The sequence below is a fragment of the Rhea pennata genome, chromosome 4 (genome assembly GCF_028389875.1).
Source record: "Rhea pennata isolate bPtePen1 chromosome 4, bPtePen1.pri, whole genome shotgun sequence".
Lineage (NCBI taxonomy): Eukaryota > Metazoa > Chordata > Aves > Rheiformes > Rheidae > Rhea > Rhea pennata.
In genome coordinates this window covers 67,185,223-67,207,060 of record NC_084666.1, presented here as the reverse complement: position 1 = coordinate 67,207,060, position 21,838 = coordinate 67,185,223, and the positions used below count along the sequence as shown (strand labels likewise).

The 21,838-nt window shown below is 34.5% G+C and overlaps 1 protein-coding gene across 1 annotated transcript in view; it reads right to left on the bottom strand.

Moving 5' to 3' along the window:
- The window catches only part of STPG2 (sperm tail PG-rich repeat containing 2), a 148,476-nt gene extending 127,731 nt beyond the window's left edge, over nucleotides 1–20,745 (bottom strand). The window contains exons 1-5 of the mRNA XM_062574964.1: nucleotides 20,640–20,745; nucleotides 19,122–19,231; nucleotides 14,329–14,493; nucleotides 3,855–3,970; nucleotides 1,532–1,643 (exon numbers count right to left, since the gene is read on the bottom strand). Coding sequence (XP_062430948.1) covers nucleotides 1,532–1,643; nucleotides 3,855–3,970; nucleotides 14,329–14,493; nucleotides 19,122–19,231; nucleotides 20,640–20,745 — 609 coding nt within the window. The remainder of the gene's footprint in view (nucleotides 1–1,531; nucleotides 1,644–3,854; nucleotides 3,971–14,328; nucleotides 14,494–19,121; nucleotides 19,232–20,639) is intronic.
- Nucleotides 20,746–21,838: the final 1,093 nt, after the last annotated feature.

Below are 21,838 nucleotides of genomic sequence, written 5' to 3'. Positions count from 1 at the left end.
TCTCATCTCTGCTCTTTCATACTCCCTCCTGCATATCCCTTCATATGATTTTTTCTGTCTTCCTTTTATGTCAAGGACAGCTCTACATACTTAGGGAAAAATGGACTAGTTTATCAGGACAGAGAAATGAAGTACAGAAGAGCTAAATAGGCCTAACCTTATATTAAGATCTCTTAGCATGGCATATGTCTGATCATATGCCAAGAAAACAGCTATCCCCCATTAATGCAGTTCCTCCCATTCATGTCACTGCTTGGTCTTATGCCCTTTGCATGAGATAAGGTATTAATTTCCCCATTAATTATAGTCTGAGAGGACCCCAAGAAAGAAATAATGGTTCACAATAAATCTGTGCAATAAAACCCCATTCTGTCAAGAGACCTCATCAGATAGTGTAACATAAACTTGCAAAAGCTAACAAGTAGCTGCAAGAGTTCTGCACAGTGATATAACAGTCTTAGTTGTAACAGGCTTAAAGTTGAAAGGTCTTGTATTAATAATAAATGTATTTTCCTCTCAACTTTGAATCTACGTATAAACATTTTCAAATTCCATCTTTAAGAAATACCACAGCAGAGTTGCACATAAGTTTATGTTCTTTGAACCTGCACAAAACCTTCCACCCACACAAAATTATTCGCTTTTTACTTTCAAAGCTGTAGTTGTTACTGTCTTTTTGCTCTTATTAATGACTATCCATTCTGTAATGAAAATCCAACTTGTTACCTTTACTGCTCAGAATTTTGTAAAATGCTGCTACTTGTTCTCCTATAACTGATCCCTTCAAACTTGGTGGTTTCTAGCTCTTTTACCTTACAATTCTTTATAGTGGCAGAGTGAAAGCAGAACAGTTGAAAAGAACAGAACAGTTGAAAAGAACAGAACAGGATTTTCTCTAACATGGGATTTATCCCAGAAATAAATTTTTCAGGAGACATGAAAAACTCCAAGGAAAAAATGCAGTTGGAGTTGATGATATAACGTTTTTTAAAAGTAACCTCAAAAAAATAAACAAACATGTACAAAAATAAAGTATTTAATTAAGAGAAAAAAATAAGGAATTAATGTGTCTGTTTCTAACTTTCTCTCAGCATGCACTCCTAAAACTCCAATATGCTGCCACGTAGTACAAAAATAACCAAAATGTACATTTTTTCAGTCTAAAACATATTTTAAAGGGAAATCAAGACAACAGCATAGATAATTTCTTCTAGATGTATTTTAAGGTATATTTATTGGACCTTGATGAATTCTGAGATGAATTATGTCTATAAATCATTCAATTTTGATGCACCATTCCAAAAAAAAATTGTGAAAATACTCTCAGCCTCACAATTAAGAGCTTATGCTCTTAAATTATTTTACCTGATTTACAGTAAAACAGAAGAGCAAATTTTTCGTTCTTAACTGTTTTTTGTTCATTTTCAGCATAAATTGCAGTGTTTTTTCATCCTGCATATAAGAACTTCATACCTGAGCTGCAGGTGTAAATTACTTTTTAAGCAGTAGGAAAAAGCTGAAGTGGCATTACCTTCTTTTCTTCCTTTAATTCTATTACTTCATGATACCGTGGGATAAAGAGGTCATATCTTTTCTTGTCTTCATTTTTGATGTTGACATTTTCGTAACGCAGTGCCACTTCCCTTTAGAAAATTAAAGGAAAGATTTATGAGTCTTCATTTTTAAATGCCTATCTAAATACAGTTAGTGAAAAATATATTCCTCAGTTACAAACAGTTGCTGTTTGCAGTAACTAATAAAAGCTTAGATTACTATTTAATGGGAGAGGTCTCACCATATTCTACAAATACACTGTGAGCCCAAAGAAACAACACAAGTCATGTTTCAATAATGGCAAAACCATGTAGTTGTTATCATAGAATGACTAAAAATCACTCAATGAAGAAAAAAATAAAAAGCATGCAAAGACAAGAGAACACAGGATTTCTGAGATACGTTACTGAAATGCACATATAACAAAACTTTAAGTGAGTTATGAGGTCCTTACTCTAATTCAGGCCTTAACACTTAAATTAGCCAAAACAGATTCATCTATATCACAAGCTTTTTTTAAAATAGCAAACTCTCTTGGTAGCAGCAACTCTGAAGAGCCTTTATTATTTAGTTTTAAGGAAAAAGATTTTAAAGGAAATCACTTTAAATATACAAATATTTTTTTATGACTACTCCAAATGACATTCTAGTAAGTCTGGGGAAAAGCCTGGAAAGGATTTAAATCATCAGAGACACTTGAACAGCAAATTAAGACCAATCAACCTGCAGATAAGGCACATATTAAAGTACTTCTCTCTGCCACATATAAAAAAAAAACGTTACTGAAAGCAGCAGTCTGAAAACTAAGGCCACAATCAGTAGATTATTTAAATGCATAGGTATAAGTAATTTTTATTTTTAACTTTATTTCCAAACTCTTTAGACTTGGGCCTCCGAAATATACATACAAGCCCATCTCTGCTCAGACACAGACATCAATACTTAAGTAACATTACCTAGAATCTCTTATCTTCAGAAGTAGGATTAAGTAGGTATCAAAGAATAAAATTGTTAAGAGGACCTCTGGGGCTTAAAAGCCTATACCGGGAATACATGATTTAGGCATTTACGGTAAGGCAAAGATTCAAACTGGCAAGACTTTGCAGTCTATGCTCATGTCATAGCTCTGGTCTGTAAATTTCAAGACTATGTGCTTTGGTGTCTTTTTTTAATGGGCATAGGGCATTCCGCATCTACAAACACAACTCACAATGCAGGAGATTGACCACACCGCTCCTTAATCCAGCCAACAGAGTCATTGAAAGAGGTTTTAAAAATCCCGTCTTTCCTAAACTTTTCATACTATCTTCCCATTTCACCACAAAGTATGAAACTCAGAGGCACAAACCGAAACCTGAAGTCAGTTTTTTTGTTTTTAAGAGAAATAAGAGCCAGTCATTTGTACTCCTAAGACACAGAAGAGGAAGAAATGGTGATACTTACCTTTTTATAGTATCTTAATGTGCTATAAAATTATATATTTCTAGAGTAGTAGAAATATATAATCTTTAATACCTTAATACGCACTTTCACAGAAATTTACAGACATGAATTCCTTACAATTCCTTCCTTATAACAAGGCTATAAGCTCTGCTATGAAAAAGGTGCTTTCCCTACATCTTCCCTATATCCTCTACAGTATCACTTCAGCCTTCACATTCCCCCACAAATTCCTCTATGTTCATCAGTAACAGGTCCAGCAGAGCACCTCCCTTAGCTTTGACTTGCCCATGGATCTGCTTAGCAATATCCCATAGGACATGGCTCTGAAGGGCAGAGGAGCTCAGGAGAGGTAAGTGAGCCGACATTCAAGAACACCCTCCTCAAGGCACAGGAATGGCCCATTCCAAAGTGCAAAAAAGGCTATCAAGTAGAGCAGAAGACCAGCCTGAATGATCAGTCAAAAGCTCAGCCAAGTTACTGAAAGTAGTTTGTACTTTTAAAAGCCATCAAGTATAAAGTAAATTGGCTTTCATGATTTTAAAATCATGTTGACTGCTCTGAAACCACAACAAAATTAATAACCACAAGGTTTAAGTTTCCAGTGAAACAAGTAAAACTGTCTGCATACATGAAAGGGAAGCCTTCATGATGTACACAAACTCAATAACAGCAAATGAGCCTGAATACCTACCGCAAACAGAAAGGTTAAAAACATTACTATAAAATATATCCAAAATACACTAACATATTTTAAATAAAACTAAATGATATAACAAAACTTATTTTTAGCTGGTGATTCCAAAATAGTTGTTTGTTCTTTAAAATTAAATAAAATGTTCTGGCATATTGTTACTTACTGAGTTAAGTCATATTGCCCAGGTCCTGGCCCTTCTGGAGGTTTAAATTCACAGCGTCTTCCAGTTAAATTACCAAAATGTATTCCTTTATATTTCAGAGTAGAATAATTAACATCCTGATGTAAGGGGGGAAAAAAACGTATAATAATATATATCTGTATATATTTATTCATATATATAAGTTGAAGAGTATTTTCAATATTTTGGCCACATATTTGCCCTCTTTATAGGGTACAAGCTAAAATACATAATATCAACTAGCCAAAAATATTTATAATGCTATAAATATACATAATAAAAAGCTTAAGCATTTATACACTGTAGCAAATCTGGTATGTGCATAGCTTGCTATATACCCTACAGTTGCACTGTAAATCACACAGTGGTTTAATTTCATTATATTTCAAAGCCCTCCAAGCAGGTTTTCATTTCATTTACACAATTCCCTCCAGTTTCATTGTTCTTTGTAAATGGCAATCGTGAAACTACCAATTTTCCTGCTAACATCAGTCTGTTTCACTAATGGTGCTGTGATGGGTAATACTGAAACTGCTGAGAACAATAACTTCAGTTATCAACTAATAGAGCTTCAAGAATATTGACTCTAGTCAACACTAGTGCAGTCAGCAGGTAGGCAGCTTGTGATTCCAGACAGCATATTTCACTGTAGAAACAATTTTTCAGTTTTTCCACATTTATTCAAGCTAGATTTTTTCATTTTAGTTCCTGCTCAAAGCTGCTGTTTAAGTCATACACAACACACCAAGCAGAGTGTAGATATATCTCCCAGAGATGCACTGATAACTGACATAGGGAAGAAATAACTGATTAATAATTTATCTCCAAACTATATGGACTAATAGTATGGAACAGAATGCATAAGAATACCATATGTCACAAAACTTAGGTTATCATATTCCACCTCAAGCAGTCACAGCCTTCAGTACTACGATCCTACTCAATGGACCACTCATCTGTCCAATTACACTGTTTGTACACATCTACATATTCATCTTTCTGGTTGTCAAAATCTATGTCCAGTTATATTCTATTCAACAGGTTTTATGGAAGCTAGACCAGAGGCAACAGTTCCATTTCACATGAGGTATATCAAAAAATTTCAAATTTTATGTTCACACAGCATCATTTTGTTCTACTACTGATGTCATACCCTTCCCCTCCTCCCCTCCTCACACACAGAGGTTTGAGCCTAAATTGTTGGTTTCAAACATGAATACATAGTCATGAGTTGTCAATGGCTAAAAGAAATTTACTAAAGTAGATAAAACACACTGCCTCACAAAGGTACTTTGGTTCACAAAGATACATAGAAATATTTGTTTTCATCTGATTACTGACTTTTCAGCTTCATAATCAACTGTGTGCATACATCTGATAGTCAGTCTAGACTATTAAAGGTCACATTTTAGCATTAGTAAAAATCATGCATAAACACAAACTAAGCTACTGGAACTTGCAGCAGAGCTTAGAGGGATTAGTACGAAAGCTAGTAATAAGAGTACTTTAATCAAGAAAGTTCATTGAAAACCCCCACTCTCAAGAAGTATATTTTTACAATAAAAAGATGCAAGTCAGACTCTGATGAAGAATTGACTGGGATATGCCTGTTCCCCAGCAAGAGTTGCTTCTCCTAGGATGGTACAAGGAAATCCATGAAAAATAGCTCAGATTTCAGGCAGAGTTGTTCTTATTAACCAGGTATATTTTACCGCACTTATCTAGGATTACTATCCCAATTCAATTATTACTTACCTAAAGAATCAAAACCATGCTAAATACACATAACAAAAACAGAAGCAATAAGGCTCATAAACGTGTATTTCAAGATCAACAAGCCACAAGTTCAGCAAATACATTAGGTATCTAAAATTTCAGTCACTAATCCCAAACACACTAACATAATCCACAGAGATTTTTCCATGTTTTCTAGCACATCTTTTCTCTCTGTGGTCAATATACCATCATTCCCAAAGACACAAAGTTAATTTTCAGAGTAAAAGGGTTATAGCACCATCAAGTGGCTTCTGCAAGGCATCAGTTTTTATATATAATGGAAGAAATAGGCTAGATATGTACAGAATAATTTTTTAAAAAATAAATTGTGAAAGATTAGATCTCTAGGAATCTAATTTATTTTGAACTCTATAATAAGAATAAACACATTTCGTTTTTTATTTTGTTAATTCTGTGGAAGTATCCACTTTTTAATATCATACTAATAAATCAGTGGGATGATATTATTGATGGAACAGACCCTTCTCATGGCAGGAAGAGTCTTATACATTCAAACCACACTGGCACATGTCTCCAAGAGTTGAATGGCCCTAATCTCCAACATCTCCTATATGATCCGTGAAAATGTCGAGCAAATAGTAGCCTCACATCAGTCAGACTTAATTTCTTTGGCAACTGGAACGGTAAAATGAACTCCAAATTGAATCCCATCGAGAGGGAAGTCAGCTGTAAAAAAAAGTCAGCTTGTGGGTCTCAAGCAAGGAGATAAAATAACTCATAGCACAATCTAAAAATACAAAAGTCAATTGAGAATAAAAATGTGCAGATTGTCTTCTTACCAATGAGATGATTTAATCTACATATTTTTGCTTCTCTTTTCTGAAGACAACACTGGGCAAGTAAACGAACGTCACGCAGTACAACAGTAGTGTATTTAGAAAAATATTAGACATATTAAACATTTTATACCTCGTGGAAGTGTACACTTTTCATTATCACAGAAGCAAATTAATATTATGGCACAGAAAAAGTTTTGCAAATCCAAAAAAAGGTAAAAAATATAGTCATTATCTCCTATTCTACGCAAATTTTCCTTTCTTCAGATGTTCCCGACTTACAGGGCAGTGAGTTTCATATTACTGAAAAACATCTGAAAACCATGAGCAACTTCAAGCATCACTGCTGATTGCACTGAGTCGTCAGGATTTTGCACTGAAAATTTGAAGTCCCCCAAAAAGGAACAAAACATTAAAAGTATTCTTTGCTTTTAAAATATTAGTCATACTATGCAGTTTTAGAGAAAATCATTTGTCCCAATAATTTGTATTTCAGACAAACATGTATTTCTAAATAACACTAATTAGGCAGAAAAACAATACATTACTATAGGAATACATCATCCAGTAGTTTACCAATGACTGGCACTTCTACCCATATTTTAGCATCTACAGAAGAATGTTCAGCACTTGATTTACTGTTTACTGTAAAATTGGAAAAGTAATTTTAAAAGTCTTTTCTTTTTAGCTTAAAGAGATGAAATTCATTTGTATATTTATAGTTTATGCACATGGTCAAATATCTTTTTTAACTGAAATCTGTGCTTTCTATTTACTAAGACTGGTGTCTATGAAGGCTTCAGGTAATACTGTCTACTGTTATTCAACATTTCAATAATTGTGAGTATCCTAGGGCCTTCACAGTCTATAGCCCAGAAGCCATGTAACACTCTCTTAAATATACTGAAGAGACTGAGAACAGAAATGTAGGTTTAAGAAAGAAACAGGTTACAGCAATTTTATCATATGGTTTCTCAGTTATGGTAAATGCACATCACGATGGCTCCATTAAAGTCAATTTTTATGGCATATTGACTCATTTCTTGAAGGCAAAACAAAAGGAGTAGCTTCTCAAAACATCTGACTGAGGACTAAGATGGCAGTTTGATTTTTTTTTTAATGGCATTCAGTGAGTAAGCTCCAACAGCAAATAAGCATGAAGTGACAATGTAACTATATATGAAGAGTGCATCTGGATTAAAAAAAAAACATGCAACATCAGTTTTCAGGAGGAAAAATATGATTAAAAAATAACAAATTGAAAAGTAAAGAAATCTATTTAATGACAGAGTTCCTTACAACAGTCATTTGTCCTAAAGATAATTTTGATTGCCTAAAACGTTCAAAAACTAGCCCCCTTTCAATTGTATCTAATGGCATACGGGTTATGTGTTATTATTAAGACATAAATATGAGGTAATAAGCAGTTATGCACTATATATATACAGAGAGAGAGAGAGAGAGAGAGAATTTTATTATTCATCTTCCCTCATCCTAAATGATCAAGGATTCATAAAAAAATCAGCAACTTATTCAATTATACTATTGTTTTATATATGGTGAACTAAATCATGTTTTCTGTTAAATTGATGCTTTTCCGCCAGACGATAAAGTATAATTTCTAAGCTACTGAAACTCAATATCTAAATATATATAAATACATTTATACAAGTCATTTATGACTAATAGAAATGTGACAGTAACAAATTGCATTTATAGTGACTAAAGCTATTCAGTTTTAAAGATGAAGCAGATGAACCAATACACTTTTTCAAACTCAAGAATAGTAACATTGACTTATTTATTTATACACACACACACTCCCATTTAAAGTCTGCAGTAAAAATAATAAAAAGTGACTGTTACTTAACTTACTAACCTGTACATTACTCAGGTAAAGTATCCTATCTAATGGAATTTAAAAGCTTTTTGAAAATACTGACAAAGACTAAAGAATAAATTGATGCACTCTTAATAACTCTAAATCACCTAGCTCTTTATGCCAAGAAGTGTTGACAATACCAACTTCAAGGTCATTGTCAACTTGGTAAGTCATTAGCAAATAAAATATGGCTTAATTGGAGCAAGCTCAGCAAGGAGCTGCATTATTTTAAGTGAACGCTGCAATATAACTTGAAGAAGAATTACTAATCGCCACTCCCGTTGACAACGAAATGGATGAAGAAGGTGCTTTGTAACTTTTTTCTATGACTTCCCCATAATTAAATATGGAAATAGATTCCATGAAGAATTAAAAGTCCCTGAGTGCATTAATTCAGGCACTAATGGACTGCCTTCCAGTGTTACAGCACACAGGTAGCTCCCAGCATGTAACCAACATTAGCTAATATGTCAGTGTCAGACTCCAGCAGTACTCTTCGTTTGAATACCCAACTTCGTAAAGCGGATTACACATGCTGATTTAAAAGGATATATCTTTCACATTCAGAAAAATTACCTGAAACTTTATGTGCATTGATAAAACAGCTTGACTTAAACCCAAGATCTGGTTGCCTGAAAATGAATGCAGCTGTATTACATACACACAGTGCTTATATTGCCCTTACAATCATCTGACTAATCTCTAGTATAAAACAGTCAATGGCTGGTTTTTTTAAAATCCTTTTCTAATAAAACACTTTTCTAAAAAACAGCTTCATTTGCATACATTTGGAGGGGGGGGTCCTAATACAAACTACTAATGTCACAAGCTCTCTAAGAATTATATTAGGAGATTAAGATATTTAAATGAAAGGAATGCCTCTCAGCACAGACCTCTTCATACTGCTGCTCTGTTCCAACATTTTTTTTCTCAGTTTGTGCCACTGTAATTCTTCACCTCTTCTAGCTCTCTCTCCAATTTGTACTTCATGGGCAAGCAGCCCTAACTCTGCAGGTAGGTCCCAGACTGATAAAATAGCCTGATACACATTTCTGAATCACCTGCAAACCTAGCATAACACATTAAGACTTGCCAAAAGAGCAACTGAAAATGAACAGCTGTCTTTTTAAACCAACTCTGTGATATTTAGGGTGCATATGTTTAAATAGCTAAAATATCTGCATTATAAACATGATTTCAATCTTTTTAATAGAAGACTTTGCCAATCTCTCTCTGTATCAGAGGGTCTAGCTCAGTAATACACTTCAAATTTGTTGCTTTTCCTGGGCACTACATGTGGGCATCAATCCACTACAACACTTCAGTATGCGTTTAGTTTGAAATATGGAAGAAGTCCTACTGCAGTTAAATGCAATAGTTGCACATTAATAGTTAAATATATACCTAAGTCCTTTGCCAGAACAAGTCCTATTTTTGTTTGACAATGAGACTATGCCTTGGAAATTCATTGCTTATCTGAAAACTATATCCATAGGAAGACAACAAAGAATTTAGGAACCATTATCTCTACCCAAGACAGAATCAGAAATGTATCAAGAAAAGCAGTATTTTTATTATTATTATAAGCAACTGACAAACTCAGTACAAGAAGTTGAGCATGTGGATGAACAGGCTCCAAAGAATCACTTAAAATTCTTCCCCTTACTCAAACCAAACTCTAACCCTTATTTTTGACTAGTTTAAAAGTATGATTGTAAACTGCAACCAGTATTTCTATCCTGTATTCAAGTTTAAAACCAAATCATTAATAAAACACACACACAAACCCAGAACAGGCAGCGCCATACGGTAGCATGTCTATATTCTATTTATAAGAAGGAATGGTAGTTAGAGATAAAGTAATGACCGCTTAAATGATCTGTAGTAAGAGCTTGACTAAGAAAGTACTAAGCCAATTAAATCCTTTGCTGAAGTTATAGTTCCTGAAACACAGACTACCAATTACATTATGGAAAGATGCCCGCCTGTTGGCACAAGGGCATTTGTTACTTCCTTTTATAGACAGAAACAAAGCTCCTCTTTGTCCTTAAAATTCTTATTTTTTCAAGAACTTAGATTTAAATGTAGTGGATAAATCAACTTCCAAAGTTCCTACAGATTTATGATTTAGTGGCCGGCCTTCTACACAGAATAATTACCCCAGAAGTTGCAAATCTTGTCCATACATTAAATGGAAGATTGTCATGATGAAAACACTTGACAATATCAGGATCAAGATACCACACATTCTCCAGGATTCAAGATCTGATAAAAATCGCTTGTTCTTCTGACAGTTTCCTTAAGCTCAATGGTACTAATATTCAGTAATGTTTATGCTAAAATAATAGTAATAGTTGGTATTTACAAAGCAATCTGCATCCACACAGTATTCTCAACCAAAAGTTCTTAACTTCTTTGCATTCATACGCCAGAGTAGGAAACAAAATATTCCAGTGGTTAGATTTTGATAGTGCTTAAAAATGGTCATCATTCTTTAAAACACAGCTATTTTAAATTCTCATAAAAAGTTGTATTTTTAATCCATCTGTTAAATCTATAATTCAAAAATTGTTTCTGAATAAGAACTGCATATTTTGAACAAAAGTTTGTATTGCACATTCTATCAGTTTTCCTTGTTTTTTGTCCCTCCCTCCTGAAAGATTAACCATACAGATAGCTAAAATGTTATCTGAAATAGTCTAAATCTCAAAATCAAAAACTTATTTCAGATTGAAATTCCTTTTCAGTATACCACTCAATCTTCTTGCTTTAGTTCTTCACTTGCATAACTATAATAATACACAGATTCTTCATTCGCATAACTAAAGATTATTCACATTTGCTTATTCAGCGCTTTAAAAATACAATGTACTACTTTGGGCTTTGCAACAGCAATCCAATGTGTCCACAGAAAATGTGATTCCAAACAATGTTAAATAGTGCAGTAATAGCATGAAATACTTAGAAATGGTTGCAAATTGGCTCAACCGAATGACTCTGCTGCCCCCTAAAGCAAGTCTTGAGAAAATAATTCCATGGGAAAAAACAGTATCCAAAAATAAGTGATTAATTATTCTCCTCTTTATTTTGGTTGATTGTGAACTGTAATTCACACTATGCAATTAGTATCGCTCAGATGTGCCCTGCTTCATAAATGCTAGATATAGCTGGTGCTGATACTTCAGAATCATCTGTAATAAGGAACAGTGAACATTAGCTAATGAGGTTTTTCAAATAAGAAATATTTTTAATCTGTAATTTCTTTGAGAAGATACAACAGAAACATTAAAAAGCCCACTGTTTATCACAATACGCTAAAAATTTAGATCTCAAACAGAAAAGAAAAAAGAAGTAATGCATGTCTTATTGAATTTGAATGTCTTGTCTCAGAATGGATTTAAAGTAGAACTCCTAGTCATCTCAATTAAAGTAGAAACTTTAATTGAAGTATTAATGAATTAAAGTAGAACTCCTAGACATCTCAGTTAAAAAGAGCATCTTTCTTTGCAAGGCAAACTTGATATCCTTTCAGTTCTAGAAGTGATACAATTGACTGAAAATTAAAAAAAAAAAAAAAAAAAAAAAAAAAAAAAAAAAAAAAAACACTGAATTAATGTTTTGAATAAGCAGTAAGTTAAGCTAGGGCAAAAAGACTTCAAAAAAAACTTCAGAGTAACTGGTAATTGATATACTTTCAAATTAGCATTTTTTGCAGCAGACTGATCTAGACATGTCAACTATATTGTTAGCACAAGACATAATTAAAATCCAAGCATCTTTTGAACAAAACATTAATACACCACCATCCTAACCTACAATGATACCATTTTAATTAGAGAGGAAAATGTAGAGAGTTGCAAGGAGATAAATTTTAGAATCAGGATATTGAAACGTTGCAGCCAATAACAAATGCTCAGTAGTAAGTCTGGCATATTTCTTTACCAGACACTATTGACTGGGGGTAGGAGTCTTACTATTTAAATGCTAAAATTGCCATATTTTAATGTAATATCTGACACTTTTGAAAAAAATATAAATAATACCACAACTTTTTAAGATCTGGAAAACAGCAGAGCAATCAAAGCTTATTTTAGTCACTATTTTTCTAACATAATAAAATTTTAAGAAAATAGATTCAAAGGAGGAATTCAGGTATGTCTGTGATGCAACAAGTCTCACATACCAAAATCTTAGATGAAATACTGAAACTTCCAAGTGTTTTCTGCATATAGTTGCCCCTGTAGCTTAGAAAGCACTATCAAAGAACTGCATGACTTTAAAACAGAATCTATATTACATAACCTCTTACGGAAGGCAGTAAGAGAGAAGAATCTCTTTCCTTTGTGACTTATAGTTAAGAATCAATATTGGACGAAGAAAGAATGAAATATATCTAGAATATTAATATTTGCAAACAAAAGTAAAATATGTGTATGATGTATTTTTAATACAGTATTCAGGACTCCTAATACATTGGAATCATATTCTTCCAATCTACAGCAAAATTCTGAGACACAAAAAAAAAATCATTAAGTATAATTAGTTTTCTTGCTTATGATCCCCACAATATTGTACCTTGCTTTTAGGAGTCTCTTAATGTTTTCCTAATGTATTTAAAATCACATCGAAAAGTGGTAATTATTTAGTTTAGCTAATTTTACTTCTGAAACGCTAATAAGATAAATGGCCAATATCACAACTTCAATTGTTACATGCCCCCTAGACTTAGTTAACAAAGAATTGAATTGGTAATTTTTAAGTCTACCTGTACCAATATTCAGCGTGAGCATTCTATAAAATGGACTGCTGTGTCAAAGGTGTTCAAGTAATGACTGCAAAAGCAACACATGTACAGTTGTATCAAACTGTCATACAGACATCCCTATTCCTGTGATCTCTGATTCAAGCATTTCACTTTTATCCACTAACATTATTTTTAATGTAGGATGGATGTCTTAATGCATCTCCCTAGAAATATTTAAAAGGTAAACTGAAAACCTAGAGACTCTATTCTGTGGAATGACACTGATGCACATTGAGCACCATGAGGGTTATATTAGTCAAGATTGAGGCACAGCTCAGAGACATCTTGCTTAACCTAACAGGGTAACAAGTAGTAGATGAGTATTCTTCATGTAGGTTACCCATCACAGGGAGATAAGAAACCATGAGAAATCCATGAGAATGGATAAAGTTTCCCTAACATTCAGTAACAAAAGAAGAATGAGAAGAAATCTTCAGGTTCAGAAATAGTGGACTCAATTACTTGAACTTGAAAAGTTTAAAAAGAAAAAGTTAAAGGTTTAAAAAAAAAAAAAAAAAAAAAAAAAAAAAAAAAAAGAGGTATTTCGTAGTATTTGAATACAAGCCCAAAAATTTTTCGCCAAAATTATCAGTATGAAGACCAGTCTTACAGTGTCTAACTGGGCATCACCAGGCATCCATCCAGTTAGCTTATTTAATAAATAAAGTAGTTCAGGTCTCAGATTTCATTTCAGTCAGCCTGTATATCTACTGAGGAAGTAGAGTCTTCCTACTTACGGGAGAAATTATCTTAACAACAAAAGAAAAGAACAGAACTTATCTAAACAGAAAGGTTAAAATATTTCACAAACCAACTAGTCACCACAGAAAGGGTTTATCCAGCTTACAAAATTCAGTTTAGTTCAACCTTTACACACTAAGCCTCTTTAGTACTGCTTGCAGAATTATTGTCTGCTATTGCATTCTCTTTCTGTCCAAAGAGAGAAAGCAACAGTAGCTTGCTTTCTTAGCTACAGGTTTTTTTGTAGTCTTTTAGTCAAAATAAATACAGAAGCAGGTACTACTCAAGACTTTTAGACTTGTGTCCATATCCATCACTGCATTTCTTTTTATAGCCAGGAATATAGTGACACCTGTTCTATTTTTTTTTATTCTGGGAGAAAATATAACAGGGCAACTTCAGAAGAATATTATTTTATTATCTTCAATGACATGACAGTCATTAAAAGTTACTTACAAAGAGTGGCTGATAGTAAGCTGGGCCTAACGTTAGGTCTCCCTGAGGTGGGTATTGTTTTATAAGAGTGCCATCCTCAGCTTCCTCATATCCAAAAGCCTGACATGGAGAAGGAATAGAAGGGCCACCCACCTTTCTGCAGATTTTTATAGCATCTGCAGCTCTCTAGGAAAGAAAAAACATTATATAATACACACTTGTTTTAAAGTAGATTAACAATAAATTAACAAACAGTGAATAAACTGAAGATGAGTATCCCTAAAGCAAATGAAAGCCCTACGCTATACAAAAATCACTTATTTTTCACTTTATGGTATGAGGTGTAAGATCTCAGAATACTATAGAACCAATAGGCTACAGCAGTGATAACTTGATAATGCTACAACCACAGGCAAATAACCTCAATTTAAGTTACCCACGTTGCATTCTTACACATTACACAGCATAAGGCAATTACATTGTGAAACTACTTGAGGCCGTGGCTAATAGCATTAATCATACCCCCTATAAGTCAACCGAAAAACCACAGTGTTTACCTCCTGGCTTCTCCATCACACTTAAGAACGCCTGAAGTGTTTGTAACCTTAGGTGCTTATAATCACTAGAAGGTATCAGTATGCTGGCCCCACCTACCATTTAGCAATGTGAAAAATCTCAGCTACTTTCATTTAGCTTCCTTTAGCTACTGCAAATTAAATTCAAAAAATCTGTTTCTCTATCAAGCGCAGTAGCTTATTTACAGATTAGCATTAATGGCTAGATTTTTCTTTGAATCTGTTAGGTTACAGATGACATATAAAGCATAATATATTTCAATAACTTCAAAAACTTGAAAAAAAGCAGATTGTGCATATTTTGCACATTTACACTTATGTTCACATGTTCAATCATTTTTGCACTTGGTATGACTGAGCTTAGCTTTTCAGAATATTAGTAGAAATATAACTTTATCAAATATAGTACTGTACACTTGTGAGCATTTATTTTAAAAAGGAATTAACATTAAACAGGCTTTTAGAATTAGCATACCAGCTGACTATGCTCTTTAGAATCTTGCTGCTTTTTGCTGTTTGTAGCCAGCTCCATTGTAGGAGCATAGTTATAGCTGCCAGGTCCTGGAGTAACTGTGCTGATCTCTTTGAAGCGCTTCTCTTTATTTTGCAGACTCTTGCCACCTTTTATAGTGTTCTGAAATATATGTTTTTTTAAAAATCAGAAAAACATTACCAAAAATCAGCTCTGAAACTGATACCTTTATTAAAAAATTCTGACACCTAGATGCAGCTATAAATAAAAATAAATATAAATAAAATCTGTGGCCATTTATATTTACATTAAACCATTGTAGAAAACAATTACCTTTCTCAAAGTTGTTTTACTTTATTTCAATTAGGAAAGTCCTCACACAGATGAAAAGGCTAAAAATTCTTGTTTCTCCTATGTATCCCCCAATACATTATTTTTTCTAAAATTCTATTAAATTATAATTAAGTATCCTAAAGATTTCCAATAAAGTAAAATAATGGTTGAAATTGTTCAAAAGAAAAAAGAAAACACTATTTTGCTATTAGTTACTGTATAATAGTAAAGACTCTGTCATTGATCAAGACCTCAGAACACTAGGTTCCAAACACACATATACACACACACACACACAGAAAACAAAAAATGGGCGTGCCCATTGTTCAAATATTTTATTGACATAAACATTTTAGTTTTAATTGAGCTACATGTACGAAACTTCTATACTTCAAGTATATCTAACTAGAACTGGTGGACTGCTCCATTAACAACTAAGAAGCTACAGCATTAATCTTTTGATATCTTCTGGAGAATTTACGTGGTTTTACATATCAGCTCCATAGTAATTCTTAAAACAATGGATATAGCCTGTGGTGAATTGTACATGAAAAGTGTAATTATCAACCAAGCAAATTAATTAGAATACAAGAGTGAAGTACTTGACTTTTTAATCTAAATAAGACCTAAGACAAACTGGAATGAAAACTTTGGGGGAATTCCAAAGAACTTCATCACTGGTGATGCTACTACAACTGTCAACCACTGAAAATTCAATTTCCTGAATAGTTCAAAAAAATAAGTAGTTTTAATAAATTCAAAGTGTCAGGTTAGCTTCTTTTTTCTTTTCACCAACTTTATCTCACATCCTAACACACTCCATTATTTACACAGTATTAAGGCAGGTGTGATGGAAAACAATGTCTTACAACACTAATGGAAGTATATAACATGACCCATTTCAGTTGAAATGAGAAGAAAAGATGCTGTCTGGCAAAACTAGTCATTGGACAGTCTTTGTAGCATATTCTTCCCACCATCTTCTCATAAAAGAGAATTGTGATCCAGAATTTCTACACTGAGCAACTAATAATCAAACTAAAGCATCAAAGGTAAAACTACTTTATATTAACATCATTAACTTCAAACTATTATGTCTGAAAACAGAGTAAAGGTTAATATGTATTAAGTTGCTACTTAGTGAGTTATTTCATCTTTTCCGCTATAATTTAAGATGGAGAAAGATTCAAGAATAAGATGACAAATGAGGAGGAGCAGGGAAGAGACTATGATATGCTGTACTATGACTTATTTCATCATTCCAGTATAAGATTGAATGCAATGGTATTATCACATTTTTCCACTTGGAGGTGTATATAGCAGTCAGCCTGTCTTACATGATTGTGCAGTTAAAAATATTTTTATATGTGTGTGTGTATATATATATATATATATATATATATTTAAAAAACACAATTTGAATAAACTTTTTCATTGTCCATTAGCTCTTTGATTTAGATGGTTCTAATTCCCTCTCTGGCTGCATTGTTTTATACATTTTGTGACTATTGGCATTGATAATACTTAAGAGGTATGTTTTGCTCTCATTATATGAATGAACTGTAAGTTTTACCTTATATCTTAAAGCTTAAAAAGCTGAGTTTACTTTGTTCTTCTTGCCATACAGAGTTCATTTTATATCTAAATATGGATTCCATTTCAAGTTATAAAAATTGCTCTTTTTTGGGAGTAATAAGAAGAAACACTGCCTCAGGCAGACAGCATAGCTGCTCATCTTCCAGTAGTGAGGGATACATTCCCATACATTCTATTAGTTTTACCAGCAGACAGGAAAGGATCAAAAAAAAAAAAAAAAAAAAAAATCCTGTGCTGTCTAAAAGTACCCAAGAAATCATTAGGAAGATTAAACTCCTGCATTCAAAAGAGAACAGAAATTAACAGCAGCATTTTTTGGTGCAAGGATGAAGGAGTGAGGAGGACTTAACAGTTTTCACAAGATTCATGTCCAGCATGGACTCCCCCCCGCCCCAGCCTGATCCCTGCTTTATATTCCCTAGCCAGGACACCAGCAGTCCTTTAAAGGATGCTAAATTTATATACTTTATGCTTACTTGTGTTCTAGCCAGTTAGTAAAACACACTGCTCAGAAGGTCAAAAATAGCTCTCCTTTTCTACAGTCAATGAAACGGTTATTTATTGTATCTAAAAAGCCATTCTTGGCACACTGCAAAACCTGATGAGACCTCTGCCCAACACATACTAGGGTAACCAAAATCTTCCATATAACTTTTTTTTTGCCATCACAGTCTCCTTGATCTTTCTTAGTGCATTACCATCCTTACCAGTCTAGCACTACACTTCTATTGAGGTATGGAATTTCAATTCAATTTATAATAGTTAAATACAATAGCTAATACAATTAACTTAGTTATACGATTTGACTTTAAAGGACCTTAGGCAGAGGATGTTTGTGTGGGGTTTGGAGTTCATTTTGTTTTGGAAAAAACAAACTAAATGTCTGTGTCTCTTACAGAACTTGTATACTGACATTACAAAGTCTAGATGACTGTTTTCTTTCCACCAATATTTGAGGTTTTTACAACTTCACTAATAGGAGGATATACCGTAGCAAATTGCATCATCTTCCACACATGCCAGTTTTGCTCCTATGTTTAGTTTAAGTAACAGAGTCTCAGCATTGGGTGGGTTATACAGTCTGACAGGGGGCACGCACACCTCAGCCACAAAGCCTGCCAAACTCCTGTGCTCTCTTACACATGGATTAAGGAACTAGACACAATGCTAGAGCTATAAAATCTTGTTACATTTCTAGTTCCATAAACACAACACCAGTCAAAGACACATAGTATATGAAAAGTGATGTCACTTTTTTAAATTGTAAGTTCTCCTTTTTGCTACTGCTATTTAGAAGTCAATATATGAGCAAATCAAAGCAGTACAACTTTCCTTGTCTTGAGAAGATCTCTATCTTTGCTCTCAACATCAGTCAAATTCATTTCTCATTCACAGACAACTACTTAACAAAATATGCATAACTTAGTTCTTTAGAAATTGTTCTCACTAGTTTGTTAGGCTACAGACAAATGTTCAGCAACAGTATGATTTACAATATGGAATAAGTAATAAAAAAATAGTTTAGGAAATGTGACAACTATCTAAAAAGAGAGTAAGGCAAAACTGAGGTATTTAAAAAACAGGAAGCACTCAGCTTTAGGGGCTACATCAGAAGTATCTTACTAAGGAAAAAGGAAAAAAATAGGGGAAACAAATGGGATAAATGAGACTAAATAATAACCATAGAAATGGCACCTGCCTGTGTTTTTTTCCATTGTAACTAACTTGTAAAAACCAATTACTCCAATCAAGTTTGTTGTAACAGTACCACTGATCATTCCAAGATGGTAACAATGTTTCAAACTTTATCTGTCTTCATGCAATTATTGCAATTTTACCTGCGTTCTGGCAATATTATAGTGTCCTGGTCCTGGAACAGTATCATCTGTACTTTGAGCAATAAATGTCAAATCTCGACTTGTCAAAGAAAGAAACGGAGCATAGCTATCTGAAAAAAAAATGGGTTTAAAAAAATGCACTTAAGAACTTGAAAAGGCTTTTGGACACCAAATTATTGTTATTCAATAATTGAAACATTTGGTTCATATATACATACCATAAAACATGCTTAAAAGCATAAGCTGATTAAAGCCCTTGCAGATCTGAAAACTTTTAAGCTCCCAGCAACACAGGATAAGCTAAAGGTTTGGGATCTAAAAGATGCATCATCTCTGCTCTGATTTCTTCTGTGGTCACAGAAGAATCCAACCATAAGAATCACTTGCTAAAGATTTTTTTAATTGGCTGAGTTAGAAAGATATATTTTGTTTTTTGCTTCTCCCCCCCCCACCCACCAATTTCTTCTGTCTTTCCAAACATAAAGCTTTCTGGTAAGAGAGGATGTGAGGATGTACAGGGCAACACTTCAGGAACTTACAGGAGAACATTCCAGAAACTATATCTATGGATGCATGATTTCATTATTACACTACACATCCTATTATGTTGACTACCTATGCCCATCATTAGTTAGGGGGAGGGTGGTTTTTTTTTCCCCTCAGAAAGTGTTTATTGACTTGTTCCATTTGCTCCTATATATTCCCTTTCTTTACAGAAAGATCTATGCAACACTTCAAACATCACCAGTTCCTTTAGCAATCAGGCTGCTGATAGTGAAGGAAACATTTCTCCTACAGTTATCTGGAAGTCTCTTCCACTTACCTTCCTTCAATTTATCTTCTATTGTAATCAGAGTTTAAATATACATCATTAGTTTTTAGAGAGAGTAGGATCAATATATACAAATAAAATCAGATTGAATCTTTTTTCCTCTGATAAAATTACAGTTAGGCATTGCTTCATTCAACTAAAGTTTTGCTATACTCAAATGTGTTGCTATCTTCAGATTCATTAGAGAAATTTTCAATCTGCTTGTGACTTTATTTCTAAAGTTGCTGCACATTGTAGTAGAAGCAAAACAATATCACAGTTTCACACACTTTTTCCCATTGCTCACATTTTCTCTAATCAAATCATAATAAAAGGGTAACACTTTTTAATTGGTCTAAAATAGAAAACTTTTCACCTAACTGCAAACATAACTTTTCTGAACTTGAATGTTTTATTCTTAATGAACTGTATCTTTAATCTCAACCATTACCAGACAACATAAAGAACTCTACACTTCTGGAACAGCTTCCCAACTAGCCTGTTCTAGAAGGGTATAAAAAAAAAAACACAGAGTCATCACATCTCCCAGTAGGTGCAAATCTGAGGATAGGGAAAAGACTTATCCTTCAGTAGCAAAAATAGATACACAGAACCTTGCAGGCAGGGGGAAAAATGGAAATTAATGATGGCTGTGGCCGGTCCGGAGCACAGGGGCAGGGCGGTTGCGAGGCGGCCCCCGCCCCTACCTGCCCTTCGCCGCCTTTCCAGCCCCACGCGGTAGGAACCGGGCCCCACATACGGCCCCGTGCAGCCCGCGGGCAAGCTCAGCGCCCGCACAGCGCGCTCGTGCATGTCGCCGCCACCCGTCTCCACGGACGCGGCGCGCGGCGCCGGCTCAGAAACCAGCCGCGCCCCGCCCCAACGGTCGCGCCCCGCCCCGCCCTCCCGTCGCCGTGGCAGTGGCAGCCCCGCGGCAAGAGCGCTGCCCCTGGGCGGAAAGGCAGGGATTTCGTGAAGCGGCTTTTCCAACCCATTTCTTTCGTTTACGTTTCCAATCGTTTAAAATTATACTTGCCCCAGAGCGAAGTTACGTTTCGCGTGCACCTCGCAGCAGTGGCTGCCGCCACCCAGCCTCCTCTCAGGCACACGGAGTTGTAATAAACCAGAAATCTATGTAATGATGGCACTTTGAATGGTCTCGTTCGGGTTATTTTAACAGGTCTTGTCTGATTCTGCATCTTCATTAATTACTACTGGTTGGTAGGCAGGTAGTGGGAATCCTCTCAGCTAAAGTACCCATTCCCTAAGGAAAGTGCAGGAGAGGCAGGGAGACAGCACAAACTTTGGGGAGACAAACGGCGTCTCCGTGACAGGCAGCAAAGTCTGCCTCCAACAAACCCAGAAAACCAGTCCTCTGAATAAGCAAATCTTTTTTTTTTTGTTATCAGAACAGTTAAATTGTTTAAGTTGTTACTAAATTGTTTCACTGTTTGCACCTTTGTTTCCAGAAAACTCTGAGGTGACAAGTGTTGATCATATCGGATACCTCCTTGTGGTACATCCCTTCAAAACGTGGCAAAGAGGAGCGGGCAAAGGAGAACAAAACAGCAATGTTCTCTGTCAGCCCATGATCCTTCAGAGATTTCCCCACTGCAGAAGAAAGAAGAGCAGATGTAAGCAGCTACCTCCAAACAGGCAATCAGTTGCAGCTAGTTTGTCTATCAGCCTGGACCTTTCCTTAGAGCTGTATTTACTGAGGCTTCACTGAAGGTTCTGAGTCTTCTATTTAAAATATGCCTCAACCCTTTCTAGGAACATCTTTCTCTCATTCAGATACAGCATTTGTGCAAAATTAATGCTGATTTCCATGCAGTCACAGCTGGCTAGTCAGGCAGTGAATTTAGCCCCAATCCGCATTATAGAAAAACCTCAAATATAGTAATAA